We start from the raw sequence: 17,348 nt of genomic DNA, 5'->3' as shown, positions 1-17,348 counted from the left end.
AAGAAAAACTAATCACTGTCCATATACACTTCATTCAGACAGGATTGTTCTCTTCTACAGGTTGAAGGTCTTTATATTAAAGGCATAGATCACCCAAAAATGAAAACTTGTCCTCAAGTCATTCCAAACACAAGACTTCATCTTCAGAACACAAATGAACATATTTTTTAATAATATTTCATCATTTTTATCCATCCATTGAATGTCTAAGGACATATCTATAATACATATGCAAACTGCATGAGGTGCATATTCTGACTGTAAACAGAGCTAAATTTGTGTTTTTGCATTAAAGGATTAGTTCACTTTTAAATGAAAATTACCGCTTTACTCATCCTCAAACCATCCTAGGTGTATATGACTTTCTTCCTTCTGATGAACACAATCTAGATATATTAATAAATATCCTGATGCATCCAAGCTTTATAATGGCAATGAACGGGATCAACAAATATGAGAAGAAAGAAGTGCTTCTATCCACATCCATCCATCATAAACGTACTCCACACGGCTCCGGGGGGTTTGTGTAAGAAAAATATCCATATTTAACAAGTTATTAAGTGAAGTATCTAGCTTCCGCCATACCGCCTTCCGTATTCAACTTACGAAGAAAGTGTAACGCCTCTCGCAGTTCAAAAAGCTTGTGCTACATCCTACGCCTTCCCTATTCAACTTACGGAAAAAGCTTAACTGATGTGACTCCAGTTCAACTTTCTTCGTAAGTTAAATACGGAAGGTTGTCTGGCAGAAGCTAGATATTACACTTTATAACTTGTTAAATATGGATTTTTTGTTTTACAAATGCATCACTTTGCTTCAGAAGGCCTTTATTAACCCCCCGGAGCCGTGTATGATGGATGGATGTTGATGGAGGCACTTTCTTCAGCGCATACTCGTCTTGTTCACTGCCATTATAAAGCTTGGATGCGTGCAGATATTTATTAATATATATATTTTCAAATAATATAATATATATATTTTCATTTGAAAGTGAACTAATCTGTTAAGCACATTTTTTCAAAGCGACTACGACCAGATCATTGATTCACTGTGCTGTTTACTGCAGAACCTCAATCTGTGAAATAGTCTCAGATTTTCTGATCAAGACACAAAATGTTCCAACCAATTCAGTTTTATGTGGGGAACCACTTCAGCTGGTATAAAGGAATGACTGTAAAATGCACACTGTAATGGATGTTGGTCAAGCTTTGAACAGGGCACAGAACTCTTTTTGCGTTGGAATGATCACTTTTCATTTCTTTGTGCATATCCCTTCAACAGAAACAAAATAATTTTGAATGCTCAAAAACTTCAATGCTTGCATTAACTCTCTATTATTTAGGAGCAGTTTATCTGAATTTAAACCTCTGCACTGACAAACTTCAGACTTGAAAATGAAGCGTGCTCACGTTGACAGCTTTGGACAGTTATTTGTGCTATGTCTCAGTCGAGCACTCGATGTGCTGAAACTCTTCCCACATAGAGGGCATTGGTACGGCTTCTCTCCTGTGTGCACTCGCTCATGTGTCTTCAGGTGTGCTGACTGAGAGAAACTCTTCCCACATTGTGAACACTTGTGAGGTTTTTCTCCTGACTTGTGAGGTTTCTCTCCTATGTGGATTTTTCTGTGCTCTTTCAGACAGGTGGTACTAGCGAAGATATTCCCACACTCAGAGCACACGTGAGCGTTCACACCTGAATGTAGTTTCTGGTGCTCTTTCAAATAGTCCAGCCGTGGAAATCTCATTCCACAGAAGGAACACAAGTAAGGCCTCTCATTTGCATGAATTTTCAGGTGTGTCTGTAAGTTTTCTGCCAGACTAAATTTTTCGCCACACTGATCACAGTTAAACTGACTCTCTCCAGCGTGAGAGACCATGTGATTTTTGAAAGTCTTTGCCCATCTGAAAGTCTTTCCACACTGACTGCATGTGTAAGGTCTCTCAGAAGAATGAATTCTTATGTGTCCCTGAAGTTCTCCTTTTCTTTTGACACTCTTTCCACACTCATGACATGTGAAAGCTCTCTCTCCAGTGTGAATTAGTATGTGATTTTTAAGGTTTATTTTTATTGAGAAACTCTTTCCACATTGACGGCAGCTATACGGCCTTTCACGTTCACCAGTGTAGTTTTTTTTGTGTGTCTTAAGGCCCTTGTTAGTTGTGAATGTTTTTCCACACTGCTCACATTTGAAAGGTTTCTCTCGAGTGTGAACTCTCATGTGAGCCTTAAGGTTTCCTCTTTCGTTGAAGCTCTTCCCACATTGATGGCATTTGAAAGGCATCTCTCCGGTGTGAATTCTAATGTGAGTGCGAACGTGTCCTTTATGTTTGAAACCCTTACCACAACGAGGGCATTTGAACGGCTTCTCTCCGGTGTGAACTCTCATGTGAGCTTTAAGGTTTCCTTTTACTTTGAAACTCTTTCCACATTGAGGGCAGGTGAAAACATCTCCAGGCTTTTCTATCTGTGAGCTATTAGAAGAATGCTCTCCAGTGACAAATCCATGTTTCTCCACTTCACTCAGCTCTTCACTTTCTTCTTTGACTTCCACCAGGTCTAAAATGAAGATGTATACAAGTCAAATTAAGCCGAAAAATTAAATGAAATTAAATGAAACTCCTGTTCCTCAGCAGTCATTGAAGAAGAAATCAGGAATGGACACCAACCTCTTTGTTCCTCTTTGCATGGCTCACTCATGTTGTCACTCTCCTCTTTGACAACCTTCATTTCCATGTTTGTAATTGTATATCCTCAATATTTGTTGACCTGGACTTATTTCTTCTTCACAGCACATCCGAGTGGTTTATTCACTCGTAAAAAGGTGGGAAAATTCCTGCCTTTACCGATGAACTTCTATGGTTTCACTGCAGACGTAAATCATAATCGCTGTATGAATTTGAACTGTTGGATGTAAAGAAGTTAGAAAGACATTATTAGTATTTAGTAAGCAATACTGTCCATATCCTACAAACTCAATCTAAAAGTCTTCCTTCTACAACCCTCTACAATTGCATGTGACCAAATTTTACACTAGGCAACTAAAGAAATGTCTTTAATTAGCCAATGTTTTTCAAAGCGTGGTGCGTGAGAGTATGTCAGCGGAGGCGCGGAGTAGTGCTATGTATCCTATAGACAACTACTGATTTACAACAGAATTAATCAATACTGTATTTACTTAAGCTGGACAATGGCACCATTTTCTTTAAGAGCTGCTGTGCAGCCAAAATGATTTACCAGTTATCACTGTAAAGCTGCTTTGAGACACAATCTGCATTGTAAAAAGTGCTATATAAATAAAGGTGACTTGAAGTGTCAATCGATAGAGATTATGCTATATTGTTTTTTATCACATATGTAAATGTAGAGCGATAATGAGAATCTGTGAATGAGAAAATGAGTGGGATGTGTTTGATAAGTTATTAAAAGCACAATAAACCACTCAAGAGAACTGAATTTAGTACTTGTACGCAGGTCTGACTTTATACAATACAGATTGTTTTAACCCCTTAAGCCCTGAAGGCATTTTCAGAGTTTTCAGACATACAAAAAAGTAAAGACTCATAACTCCAAAACTTTAGCAAGGAGAGTCAAAAGGTTGGTGTCATTTGAAAGAAAACTTTTTAAAATTAAAAAAAAAAAAAAAAAAAAAAAAAAAAAAAATCAAATTTGGACATTCTCATGCTGAGAAACTGCTAATAAAAGGCAAAAAAAAGTGTGTTCAAGGGAAATTTTACATATCTTTGCAATATTTCATGATGGCAATAAGGTAGGAGGATCAGTCTTGATTGGTGATGTTCCTCTATATGTGACCTGTATCTGGATCAATTTTTGTGGTGATCGCATAAAGAAATCAAAAGTTACAGAATTTAGAAAAAAGGTAGGCATTTTTTAAAAAAAAATTGTTTTCTGAGTGGCATGCTCAAAAAGAATGACTCATAACTCCAAATCTGTAACAATGAGAGACAAAAGCTTGGTATTGTTTGAAAAAAAAAAAAGGTTTTATTTTTTTAAATAAAAAAAAAATAATAATAAATTTGGACATTCTCATGCTAAGAAACTGCTGATAAAAGACAAAAAATAAAAGTGTTCCGGGGAAATTTTACATAACTTTCTTATTTGACATGTAATAACTCAGGAAGGAAATAAGGTAGGGGATAGTTCTTTTTTGGTTCCCCTATATGCAAGCTGTATCTGGATCAAATTTTGTGGTGATCGCATAAAGAAATCAAAAGTTACAACATTTGGAACCAAAGTAGCCTTTTTGTTTAGCCCTTGACGCGGCCTAATGGGCATTTTTAAAATCGTTACTTCATGAGGAGTATCTCGAGATTGAAGCAAGGGATTATGTTGATTTTGGACTCATTTCAATCGGGAGCATCCACTGTAAGTAATGATGTGCTATTTTCTACAATCTATGCATGTTTCCTTAAGTTCTAAGTGAGAAAACATCTGATTTTAGTTAGCGTCTGTGCACCTTTTATGTGCCGTAATTCTGTGAGGAATATCTCGTGATTGACTTATTGGATTATGTTGATGTTGGACTCATTTTAATCGTGAGAATGTTGTAAATAATGATGTCCAATTTTCAACAATCGGAGCATGTTTTATGAAGTTACGAGCAAAAACGTGACATAATGCCGCATTGGTATATTATTTACACATGGGTCTTGCGGGGCTTCACATACAAAAACTCGCTCAAGTTTAGTCAAAGCCCAAAACAATTATGCTTGTTGTATTCTACTCCATAAGACCTTTCAAATGATATATGACACATGATTATCTGAGCTGTATGTTTTTGCAGTACATAGTACAAAAAAAAAATATTTCATAAATTATGAAAACTTTTTTTTTTTTTCAGCAAATAACTCAGCAGTATTTAGGAGTTAATCAAAACGGCTACATTCATTGTAAAGTTCAGACTCTAAGCTTTCAAATGACACCTACTTTGTGTTGATCAAGGCAGGAGTTTTGAAAAATATGATTATTTTTTTTTTTTGTCGCTAGGTGGCAGCTTTACAGGGATGAACAGGAAAATAATAATGCAAAACAGAATTCAAGCAGCTCTAAAAAGACAGTAGTGTCATTGTTCCTAGTGTCAGACTCAGTATATTGGATCCGGGCACTCTTAAAGAGACAGCAGCCTAATAAATCTGCTGCTGTCTGTGTCAATAATATTAATCCAACAACAAAAGAAAATGAGAAAATCCCTCACTGCTCTTGACTGAATAACTTCTGTAACATATTTAATTCATACAGTAAAGACCATGTCATTTTTATTTTACATTTGTTGTTTTATTCAATTTCTGTACTATTTTTTACTTGAATACTAGACCTAGGCTACCTGAAAAACTTAAAGCACCGTTTATTTGTCCTATTGCTTGTAATTAGCTTCTTATTTTATTACTCATTACACAGTTTCACAGACGAGGCTTAAGTCTAGTCCCAGACTACAGTGCATGTTTGAGCTGTTTTAACCGAAAGCATGTCTTAAAGTATGTCAGTGCCATTGTTTTGTCTCAGGATTCATTTTCTTTCTAAGGTAAAGGCTACTTAAATATCCTAATTAAACTAAGGTCTAATCCTGGATTAATCAAGACAGTTTCAAATAGAGATCACGATTCTACCACGATTCTGAATATACAACTAAACAAAATAGCGTGTAATTTACTAGAGGTTCTTGCAAAATATTAATTGCTGGACTCTAATTGCTGGAAAAATGTTTAATTAATTTGAATGAATTATTTAAAAAAATGGTTTTCAATCAATTCAATGACTCATTAATAAATACATGTTTCATTACTGGATGAATCAGTGTTTTTGAACAAATCTTTTCAAAGAATGATTCAATGACAAATACACATATACAAAAGGGAACCCCTGATGTTAAGACTTGTATGGCTTAATATAACAACCAAAAGCTGCACAATGTGGCATCGTATATTATATTCCGAATTGTGTTGCATTAAAAATAGCAATAGGACAGTGTCAGTAGCTCAGTGAGTGCAACCATTTGACATCACCGACATAGAACGCAAACAAAATGGCGCTGCCCATTGTCCAAATATGTCATGGATTTTTTAAATAATGTAAATCTTTCATGGGTTTTCTATTACATATTTCAGTAAGAGACATAATTTACGTTATATTAAGCCATACAAGTCTTAACACCAGGGGTTCCCTTTAACAGTCACTTGTTGTCACCTAGTGGCATAAGATGTAATTGATACAACCGTTCTTTGAAGCACCAAGTTAGTTTCAAAAGGTGGTTTGCTCTATTTTGATTGCTATCATAGACATCAGTGTTTATATCCTTTGAACTTTTATCTCAGTACTTTTGTGATATAATTTGAATATTTTTAAAAGAAATAACTACTGTTTGGTTCAAAACTGCTCTCTCGTGCTCAGCGCGGCAGTACGAATACAGATTTGAATGCAACATCACATGGTCCGTGAGGGACAGATCATTAACGGCGGATCTTTGTGGTAATTACAGTATGTCGGGCAGGAAATCCAAATGTTCACCTATCTTCCACTGACCTCAAATATGGCTTATAATTTGAAACATGAAAGTAGTAGCAACTTTACATGGCTGCTCGCTCTAACGTTAACCTAGATAAATGTATTATTAGGTGCATATCCAAGTGTTTGTGTGGAAGCTGAAGTACAGCGCACTTTACTGCACGACATGGAGGCACCGGTGCAATCACTTGCATTTTTGGTCACACAGAGTAATAAAGAAAGATGCTCTGCACTTCCTGCTCTGAAATATCCCCGCTCCGCACGTAAACTTACTTTTTGCCCAGGGAAAGAAATAAGAAGTATGGTATCGAGTAGAGGTGTGACGAGATCTCATGCCATGCCGTAAAATTAAAATGTGACGAGATTTCTCGTCAAGGTGAAAAGCAGTCTCGTGATATTGGCATGACTGAGTGTGAGGGTGAAATTAGATAGAATACATCACCACTATATTTACATTACGCCTCCACTGTCGTTTTGCTTTTTATAGAAATCAAAACCATTTAATTCAGTTGGATAACGTTCACTTCTATCCCATCCAGCTCATCCAACACAAGCAGCAGAGTCGAAAGTGAAAAGAAAGTAAAACATGAGCGCGCATTCAATCACGACTTCGATACCCTGCATTTTAAACGGCTCCCTGATGCAAATATCTGCCAATATGAAAGCTATCCGAGGCTGGGCTGTGTAGTTGTAACCATCTCTCAGCTCTGTATCATGATTGAAGAAAAAATTCTTCTCTATTTGCACTGAATATTGAGAGAGTACTTTGATTATGGTTGCACTTAATAAGACTAAGAAAAAACTGTTACTCATTTTTAATACTGTTTTTATTTCTATGATCAATTTGTGGAAAGGAGTTCAGTTAGGAGGTCAGAACTTGTAGAAGCTCATAAATCATGTACAGTAAGGTCTGAAGAGACTCGTATGAAATTATACAGGAGAGAAGCAGTCAGTTGAGTTTGTGGCAAAACCTTTTACAGGGCTTGAGTATTGTTGTCTTTTACTACATATGATAATTCACACTCAAAAAGTAGAACTGCAATGACATTCATTACAAGATTATTAGTTACAGTGAACAGCATAAATGAGTACACCCCTTCTGAACAAATACAAAAGATGTATTTTCTTTATGATCACTAATACAATTCATGGAAAGATGGCAAAACTAAAATGTATTTAACATATACATAATAAAAACTGAGAAATATATGTCATTAATAGCCATAAAATAAGTAAATTAGTCAAATTTGTTTAAATTAAGGATTGCAGAAATGAGTACACCCTAGATTTAATTCAACAAATGTATAATATTCTAGCACTTAGTATGCCCTCGATAATTTTGAATATACTGCTCTGACCCTTCTTGGCACGGAGTGTACAAGACAGGGCTCAACGCTAAGGATTTTTTCTACTGGCCCGATTGGGCCAGTGGTTCAAATTTTTACTTGCCCCGCCAAGATTTTCACTGGCCCCACAACAAAAAATTAATAAAGTAAAAGAAAAGAAAATGGGCCTATAAAATAAGCCCAGTTATTGTTTTTGTTGTCTTTGTTACATTTAACCTTAATAAATTAGTTTATGACACCAAAAGCTACTAGATTAACTCACTTAAATTTTAAATAGGCCTATTGTTATTTGACAAATAAACAGTAAGTAATAAAATAGTAACAAATACTCAAATTACGAGTAATAGCACAAATAAATACAACAGAACTAACATATAAATGAAATAAACAGTGCTTTTCAAGTTTTTCATGTAGGTTTAAACAGGAGATTTTCAGGTACAGGAACTGTAATCTAATGTGTAACTATGTAGCTATAGATTAAACTTTATTAAAGTTTATCAGTCAAGAGCAGTTACAGATGCATAAATAATGTTTTGAAATGTTGAAAATAAAAAACGTTGAATAGCCTACGGTTATTTGAAATTATTTAAAAAATGAAGACACTTTAAATGTGAAATTAAACCCGCCAGTAGGTGGCAGCGAATCACTGTTAATGAGCGAGTCATTGAGATTCAACCGATTCTTTCAAACGGCTGATTCATTCAGGAAGTGTTGCTCAGAGACGCAAAAAAATTCTGTGGACTTTGTTTGGAGCTATTTTCGTTGGAGAAATAGAGTGAAACAAGCGATTTGGTGTCTAAAATGTAAGTCACTTGATATTAAGTTCTTGTTTATTAAACTGTACGCTGTATAAAATCAATATCACATTTGTAATCATGCTGATATTTGGAGAAAAACAGCACTCTGTGTAATATTGGTTAACTATATTAAATTATATAAATATAAAAGATATACAGGGTCATTTTTGCCCATTATCTTGAATTCAGAATCAGAAAGAGCTTTCGGGGTCATTCTAAAGGCATTTTAGGAGACTAAATCACGCAGTGAATGCGTACACTCTAAATATACACGCGCACTAGTCTAACCTACTAGACTACGTCACGTAGTGCATGCGTGCACTCAAAGGATGTTTTTGTTGTTTTTGTTTTTTTGTAAAGTGAGGGACATACTTGATCATTTCAGATCATTAAATCAACAATTACGATATCATAGACGATATATATCACACACACTACAGCATTGGCCCGATCGGGCAAGTGACGGTTCCGTCTACTGTCCCAGGCATCGTTCACAGTGGCCCCGGGCCATAGGGCAGTCCTTATTGTCGAGCCCTGCAAGTTCATGACAAATCTGTCAAATCTGTCCTGTTTAACTCCTGGATGATGAGCTCCTTAAATGCCCTGATCTTTAATGGGGAGTGTTGCTCAAATCGTCTCTACAGAATCCCCCGCAGGTGCTCAAGAGTGTTAAGATTGAGTGCAATACATGTCCACAGAAGGGTTTTCACCTTGGGAGAATGCATATCCTCATTGTCATGTTGAAAAAATACCCAACAATGGAGGGAATAAGGAAAGGGTAACATGTTCTGTTTCAAGTTTGTGTATTAAACTTTGAACTTTACTGTGGGAACCAGGCACTTCTCACTGTACTCCTCCTCTAGCAACACCAGAACATTTTGGATGCTGTTAGATCCAAAATGATTGATTTGGTCTCATGAGACCAGAGTATTGATTCCCAGAATCTATATTTTGTAAATATGGGCTTTGGAAATGGCTAATTGACTTTATTGTGCTTTGGCTACAGTAGGTAGTTCCAGTGAGAACAACAACCATGCATGTCATTTCTGCAGGATGCATCTTACTCTGTGATAGGGCTGAGTATCGATACAGATGTCCCAATTCATTTCGATTTCGATTTTCAAGGTCTCAATTCGATTTCGATTTGATTTTTTTATTCAATGAATTTAATACATTTTCACTGGCCCCACCACAAAAAAATAATAAATGAATAAAATAGTTATTGTTTTTGTTGTTTTTGACCCATGAATAGCCTACCTATATTGTAATAAGGTTATGACACTCAATATTTTAGATACTAGTGAAATTTAACAATTCTTGATTCCATTTGAGACCACAGCTAAAACTACTAATATAAATTTCAAAGATTATTAAAGACAAGTAAATAGTCATTAATAAAAAAGAACAAATAATTAAACTACAAGCAATAGCTCAAATAAACACTGTATATAATCTTCACTGTACAAAATAAATAAAGGTTAATCCTTATTAAAGTTACAAAAACATTATTCAGTGAAGATCGGAGTGATTTTCTCTTTAGTTTGATTAACATTAAAACACAGACAGCTTCTGGAATTTTAGGTGGCTGTCACTTTAAAACTAATGCACTGATACTATAATGACACGCATGTGTTCTTTCTCTACTGCTCTACCGTAACCGACTATGTTTACCGAGATACTCGCAAAGGCGGAGATTTTGAGATAAATTAGTGTGAATTTGTCCGTTTAGACGCAAGGAGAGGTGAAAGAAATAATTTTCTTATTTGCACGCTGTCTGAGGCATGCAGCTCTGAGCTCTTCGGGTGTGTGTGACGGGCACACAAAACTTTTCACACAGCGCGCGAGTTCTCTTTCACTTAAATGCTTATATTGGCAAAGCTTGAAAATGCATGCAAATGATAAACTTTAATGACCATGCAGCGCTGGCCCAATCGGGAAACTGACAGTTCCTTCAATTGTCCGGAACGTCTTTCACGCTGGAAGGCGCAGCTGCATCAGCCATGTTCAGCACTAAATGAATGACACCGGCCCCGCTGTAATATCATGCAAGGTAAATAAGAGGATGCCATCTAGTGGAGAAGACTAGTAATAAGATTAAATCCCTCATCACTAAATGAAAGCGTTCTGTTGTTGTCAGCATTAAGTCTGAGAATGATTCAGTGGGCTATATAACACTTTTAATTGTCAAGAAATTACTTCTCTTTAAATGTTTTGGTTCAACATAATTACCTGTAGATCAAACATTGCCTTAAACTTACACCAGAAAATTTTTATTTTGTTTTATTTAGTAGCTTTTTTAGGAGGGTGTACTCATTTTTGCTACACAACATTTTATCACCTTGATAAGAAAATCTTATTTTCCTGAATAATTCTGACATGCTTCTTTGGTAATTGATTAAGCAGACTTGCTGGAACATTATATCTCTAAAGAACCCTAACATGTCTTCTAAGTAACTGAGTAATTGCTGACTTTCAGAAGTTTCAGAGGGGGTGTACTCATTTATGCTGTGCACTGTAACACATTTCAAATGCACCAGCAGATTATTTTTCTAGCCATGTATTTAGTCATTGAGCATTTCTTAAAAATAGGCCAACTGCATAAAAACCTTGTCTTGTTCTCGAAGACACTCTGGAGCATTGCAGGTAAAATGATTAAAAGAATATAACTATTTTCACCCTTTAATAATTGCCTTTTATATTGCCACTGCACTAATGCCAAAGCAAATTTAAGAAAATATTATCTGGAAATATTTATTTCATATTAAGTTATTTTTAACCACCCACTTGCATAAAATTAAACATTAATTTCAGATGTATCACTTTTCACCATGAATATATTTCCAAAGCAACCTGTTTAAATTAGTCATATGGAGCTGTAATGCTGTCAAAAATAATCTGAAAATAACCACAGCTGTCAACAGCCGGACAGAAACGCCAGCGGTCAGAGACAGTGTTTTTGTCCCGAACTAGGACACAAAATGACCACCTGCGGGTAAAAGTTCTGTGGTGATAATTTGATTTCGATCGTGAAAATTCGCCAAACTGTAAATCTGATCACACCTGGATGAGGATGTATGTACAGCGTAGAATGGTCTCTAGCATCTACTGATGTTTACAATGATAAAACGCAGTCCAGAACAGTTCACACTACACTGCTGCATCATTAACATCTGTGTGAGACACTGAAAAACTAGTTTATAGTTTCCTTACCAGTAAACCAATCCTCATCACCGTCCAGCTCTATTTCGCTTCAGAACAGCTTCTTCTTCTGGGTGGGTCACTGGCAGGTTGCGAATCAACTTAACCAGGTGCGTTGCGCCACCTGCTGTACTGGAGTATGTTGGGAATTGAACTTGTGTCCCAATGCGTACACGATCCGCCCTAAATAGTATTTTGGCATTAGTGAGCGAATTTTGAAACTCTGAGACGAGGACGCCAGTCTGCGTAATCACAATCATACAACAAAATGATATTAAACAGCACAGAAATTTCAAATGAATGTGAAGATATCATTTGCAGCTCATACACATACTTATCGAAAGCATTTATCTTAAGAACCTTTTCATTTTTATAATTTATTTCTATATGTGTTCCCTCCTAACCTTATGCTAGCATTTTAACACATAAGTGTTTCTTTTATTATTCATACTACAAAAATAAATGTCTTTAGAGAAATTGTTTTATATATTTTGCTGAAAAAGACATAAAATTCATATTTAATTTAATTTCACTCATATTTAATCATGTCTAGTAACTTTAAAACTATATCATTTCACAGATTGCTATCTACTCTAATTATCTAAAACTATACTGTCAGTCCACCATAGTTAGAATAATTATAATGATATCGAGCAGAATAAAACAGTATGTCAGGCATATGGGATACACGTGTCTGATGTATTCAAATAAATCAGTAAATATACAATATTTTGCTATTTTCTAGTATGATAATCTTATAAAACACCATCATGATACACTACACATTAATCAAAATCTGTAATAAAAACTTTCAAAGTACACAAAATACTGTAATGACCAAAAACTACATTTTGATGTTTTCATCAACATTTTGGGAATTGACTGGTTTAGCGTCCAACATCTTAGCACACTCTTTTAGGCTCTTAATATTACAAGCAGGTATTTTTAGTTCTCAGTACATCCCTTTTCAAACAATTTTGATTATGGACATTTAATTGTTCAGGATATACATGTTAATATATAGGGATATACTCATTTCATTTATTTAAAAAGTGTTGTTTTCACAGTTTGTCTCTAGATCTCCTTGTCTTGGACTAAGTGGTATTTATTAAATGAAAACCCTCAGGAACACTGGAAAAATGCAGTACAGTAAACCAAACCATATAGATGAAAACAGAATAAATGAGGGATAAAACAAGAACAGGTGAGGCTCATCAATTAACAAATGAGTAACTATGAAAACTAAACACAGGTAAGAAGACTAAACTAAAACAACACAAACTATACGTGACGGTTGTTACTCCTGAACACTAAAGATTAGCATCCCTTCACGTCACCAGACGTGTTTATATTCTGAACCAATACATTCATGTCCCTGTACTGCCTTTCTCACTGCAGGTAATGTGTTTTAGTGAATGACTCTATTATATTGCTCTTTTGGGACACATTTGCTCCTGAGGGCAAACCATGACCCGAGGCTTGAGCTTGCAGCATGAATCTTTCTAGAGACCTGTATTTATTATGCCTGGATGATTTTAAATGTCTTTGAAAATCTCTATTCTTTACGAAACTTTTATGACACTGAGCGCAGTGATACGGCTTCACTTTCTGCACTTTCACTTCGCTGTGAACGCTCTCGTGCATTTTCAGGAGTTCCTGCCGTTTAAAAGCTTTTCCACAGTGAAAACAGAAGAAAGGCTTCTCACTGGAGTGAGATTTTAAGTGATTAGTAAAGCTTTGTTTAATGGCAAAACTCTTCCCACACTGCGGGCATGTGAAAGGCTTCTCTCCGGTGTGAGTTTTTGTGTGGCCCTTAAGACTTGTTCTGTGTCTGAAACTCTTCCCACAGTGACTGCATGTGAAAGGCTTCTCTCCAGTGTGAATCCGTATGTGTTCTTTAAGGGCTACTTTGTATCTAAACCCTTTTCCACAGTGACTGCATGGGAAAGGCGTCTCTCCAGTGTGAATCATTGTGTGATCCTTGAGGCTTGCTTTAGTTGTGAGACTCTTTCCACACAGACGGCAGGTGTATGCCTTTCTAGCTCCTGTTCTTCGAGCTCTTTTTTGTGACACATTCTTTTTAGATTTTTGTCCAGTTTTGAAATTCTCAGATTTCTGAAGTTCCTCTTCACCGAGTTCCTCACTTTCCTCTTCACTCAATTCTTCACTTTCATCTACACTGAGTTCTTCACTTTCCTCTTCCATCAGATCTGAAAGGAAGAAAATAAAGTTAAACATCGATTCAAGGAAAATACTGGTGAAACAGAATTAAGATAACAAAAGTGACCCCAAATTCCACAATACAATTTCAACAAGTTTTTTTCTTCGTTGAGTGTTGATGTTTTTACTCCTGCATTGAAAATCACCAGCCAATAAGATTTGAGCTTTGGATTACGTGTCTGGCACTAATGCAGATACACACATCAGACCGAGAGATTTGATGGCGATGACACACTGAAAACATAAGCTTGGTGCGTGTCCACTGGCACGGAGCAGAGCGAGTGTTTTCAATTCATTCCTACTGAAGTTGAGCGTGAAGCTCGGAAGGCTACAAATGATCCGCCACCTGCAGCTTCTGCGACTCCTTCTTTATGTAAACAGACGTGATGTAATGACGCAAAGACTAACGGCAGCACACTCGTATTTCCCGCGGAAACTGACCCGAACCACTCAAATTTGAAAACATTATTACAGCTTACCGTTGTGAATCGGGCTAAGGTAAGGAGATTTGAACACTGATTGGTTATGTACTTGCTCAAAAACTGATTTTGGATCATTTTTAACCAAAAAACGTTACAGACAGCAGCTTTAATTTCACTGTAACTGTATGTAAATATGGTGACCATACATACACTTTATCTCAGACATGGAGTTAAAAATTCATCTGGTTGGGATTTCTAAAATGTCTTGGCACACATGAACAGAAACCGCATCTGATAGCAGACATAAATAAACTGAATTCAGTACACAACTTATTAAAAAAGCTTAATGTACAATCAAGCAGAAGAGCCCAGAATATGAACACAACAAGCTCAACTGCACATTAAACATTTTCCTTGCATAAAAAAAATGCTTAACGTGGCTTAAAGTTCTTAAATGGGGATTAAAGTATGTGTGTAAATAAGATATAGACCTATTATGTACAGGAAAGCAGAAGCAAAGAGCTTAGCATGTTTCATTCATATTCGGGGCTCTTCTGCTTGCCTGTATATTATTTATGTACTGAATATATCACTGTCTTAATGCATTAAATCACGTTAAGTGTTTTAGAAACTGCCGTTAAGGATAGAACGAGTAATAAACATGAGCGTTACATAAAAGCCAAATGCAGTTTTATTGATTATGAATAAAGTTTTCTTTGCATATTTATTTATTATTATTTGGGCAGCTTTGGCATTCCATACGATTTGTCATCACACCGGGTCGCTTATTTCTCTAGAGAAACTGTTAGAACACTGATTCTTGAGATAAGGGACAAAACATGTTTTAGAAGTTCATTTTTATTATTTAATAACACATTTTTAAACTGATTTTAAACTATTTGTAGACAGAGGTCTCAGCTAATGAACCATCTAAGGGAACAGGTTTTCTGAAAATATTTTTCTAAAATTGTACATTTATTCACTTCGAAACTTAATTTGTGTCAACTCTGTCAGACGCATTAAAAAACATGCTATTTTAATTTGATCATCAACAACAGTGTAAAGTCTTCAGTAATAATGGTGTTCAGTAAAGGAGACAAGTGACTAAAAATAAATTCTCTACATTTTTTTCTTGGGTTATTATGAACAATCCAGTTCCTAAATTCCTTAATTCTCTACCCTCCTTTATAATATTAAACATATATAACCAATGTTCTTAGATAAATCAGACATATATCATGTAGTTCAGTTGAAGTTTTAATACTTTAACACAATAAATTGAAAAAAGAATAAGACATTACTTTCAAAAATAACAAAAACCTTCACCTGATGGTGTTAAATACTGACGGAGTTGACACATACTGTCCAGATGTAGAGTATATGTAAACAGAATCATGAAACAACATTAGAGGAACACATCAACCATCAGACATAAAACTTGATAAAGTTGACGTCTGATGGAGTTGGCAAAACTGAATTTTTTTCCACCTTAACTATGTGTTGTACAGTTGAGCAATTTTGTTTTCTTTCTCAGTTGTATCTGCCTTAATAAACATATCAAAAATGCCCAGATTTATCCCACAACTATTTACAGAAACTATTACACCAGGATGACGGAGTTGACATGTTAAAGCTGAGACTGCAGAGACTTCAGTATGGTTTGTATAAAATATAAAAAACTATAAACTGTGTGTCCTACTGTGAGATCCACAATGAGCAGGAAAAATAATTTTTTTTTTATAAAAATCCTGACGAAGTTGACGCAAAGTGAGGACACAACTTGGATAGGCATTTTTTACGGAAAATATAATTCAAGACTTACTTTATGTATTGTTTGATATATTACAGATCTCTGCATTTCAATTTAAATGTGTATTTTTGAATTTGTTCCATTTTTAAACACTTTGGCAGTTTTATATTGTGACCGCCTAAATTACATGTGTTTTCCAAGTATAGAGCATTTATTTAAATAGTACTAACAAAATATATTAAAAATAAAAGCAATGAATGTCCTGAGATCCAGATTTCCTTTAGATGTAACTTAAGTATTTTTATTTCGATGAATTTATTTATTTTTAACATAAAGAGGGCTTTTTTGTGTATCTCAAGAATCAGTTAGAAACAGATGTGGATTTCTGTAACAGATGTTCTTCACTCTCACATTTCCTCAGAGTTCAACGCACAAAAACAAACAACTTCAATAATAGCCTACATACTTCATGACTTTATTTACCAATGTACTGCTGCTGAAGATCACATTCAGCCATAAAAAAAAAGACTTATAATATTGCTGAAAGGAAAGTATTAAACTTGTAGAGATTACGCGTACGTTTATCTATCGCTCGTGTTTCGGTAAATCCACATGAAAACTGATTTCACAGTTCCTCTGAATGTTCTTCTCTAACGAAGAGTCAATAATGGACCACCAACCTTCTTCCTCCTCAGTTTCTTCATCTGTAGTTCCGCATGATTCAGAGTCATTCGTGTCTTCACGATCCTCTTTATCAAACTCCATCTTACAGTGAGAGTTTCGGGTGTTCCTCCGGGATCTTCCTCATCCAGCGGCTCCTTCTCCAGTCTGATGATCAGGATCTGTTTGCGTTTAGGACGAGCGGCTGTGGGAGGGGCTAAACTGATCGATTAGCCAATGAAATCTCTTCCTGGACTGCCTTTCCAATTATATATATATATATATATATAAAAAGACAACATCAATTAAAAAGAGAACATTAATTAGAATAAACATATAATATATATTAAATATTTTATATTTTTTGTATGTTCATCTTCAATCGCACCAGAATATATAAAATTCTTAGGTTCATTTCCCTTCTTTCCAAGTA

The 17,348-nt window shown here is 35.5% G+C and overlaps 2 protein-coding genes across 2 annotated transcripts; both read right to left on the bottom strand.

Moving 5' to 3' along the window:
• Positions 1-142: 142 nt before the first annotated feature.
• LOC127504988 (zinc finger protein 160-like) lies at positions 143-11,970 on the bottom strand. Its single transcript, XM_051880196.1, has 3 exons — positions 11,876-11,970; positions 2,670-2,904; positions 143-2,559 (listed from the first exon to the last, which is right to left on the bottom strand). The coding sequence occupies exons 2-3, from the start codon at positions 2,734-2,736 to the stop codon at positions 1,406-1,408; spliced, it is 1,221 nt and encodes a 406-aa protein (XP_051736156.1). The 5' UTR covers positions 2,737-2,904; positions 11,876-11,970; the 3' UTR covers positions 143-1,405.
• A 574-nt stretch (positions 11,971-12,544) lies between these two features.
• LOC127505076 (gastrula zinc finger protein XlCGF7.1-like) lies at positions 12,545-17,087 on the bottom strand. Its single transcript, XM_051880364.1, has 2 exons — positions 16,936-17,087; positions 12,545-14,073 (listed from the first exon to the last, which is right to left on the bottom strand). Exons 1-2 carry the CDS (start codon positions 17,018-17,020, stop codon positions 13,253-13,255), a joined length of 906 nt encoding a protein of 301 aa, XP_051736324.1. The 5' UTR covers positions 17,021-17,087; the 3' UTR covers positions 12,545-13,252.
• Between the last annotated feature and the right edge of the window lie 261 nt (positions 17,088-17,348).

This window comes from Ctenopharyngodon idella, chromosome 2, assembly GCF_019924925.1.
Source record: "Ctenopharyngodon idella isolate HZGC_01 chromosome 2, HZGC01, whole genome shotgun sequence".
Classification (NCBI taxonomy): Eukaryota; Metazoa; Chordata; class Actinopteri; order Cypriniformes; family Xenocyprididae; genus Ctenopharyngodon; species Ctenopharyngodon idella.
This window is presented reverse-complemented; position numbering and strand designations above follow the sequence as displayed.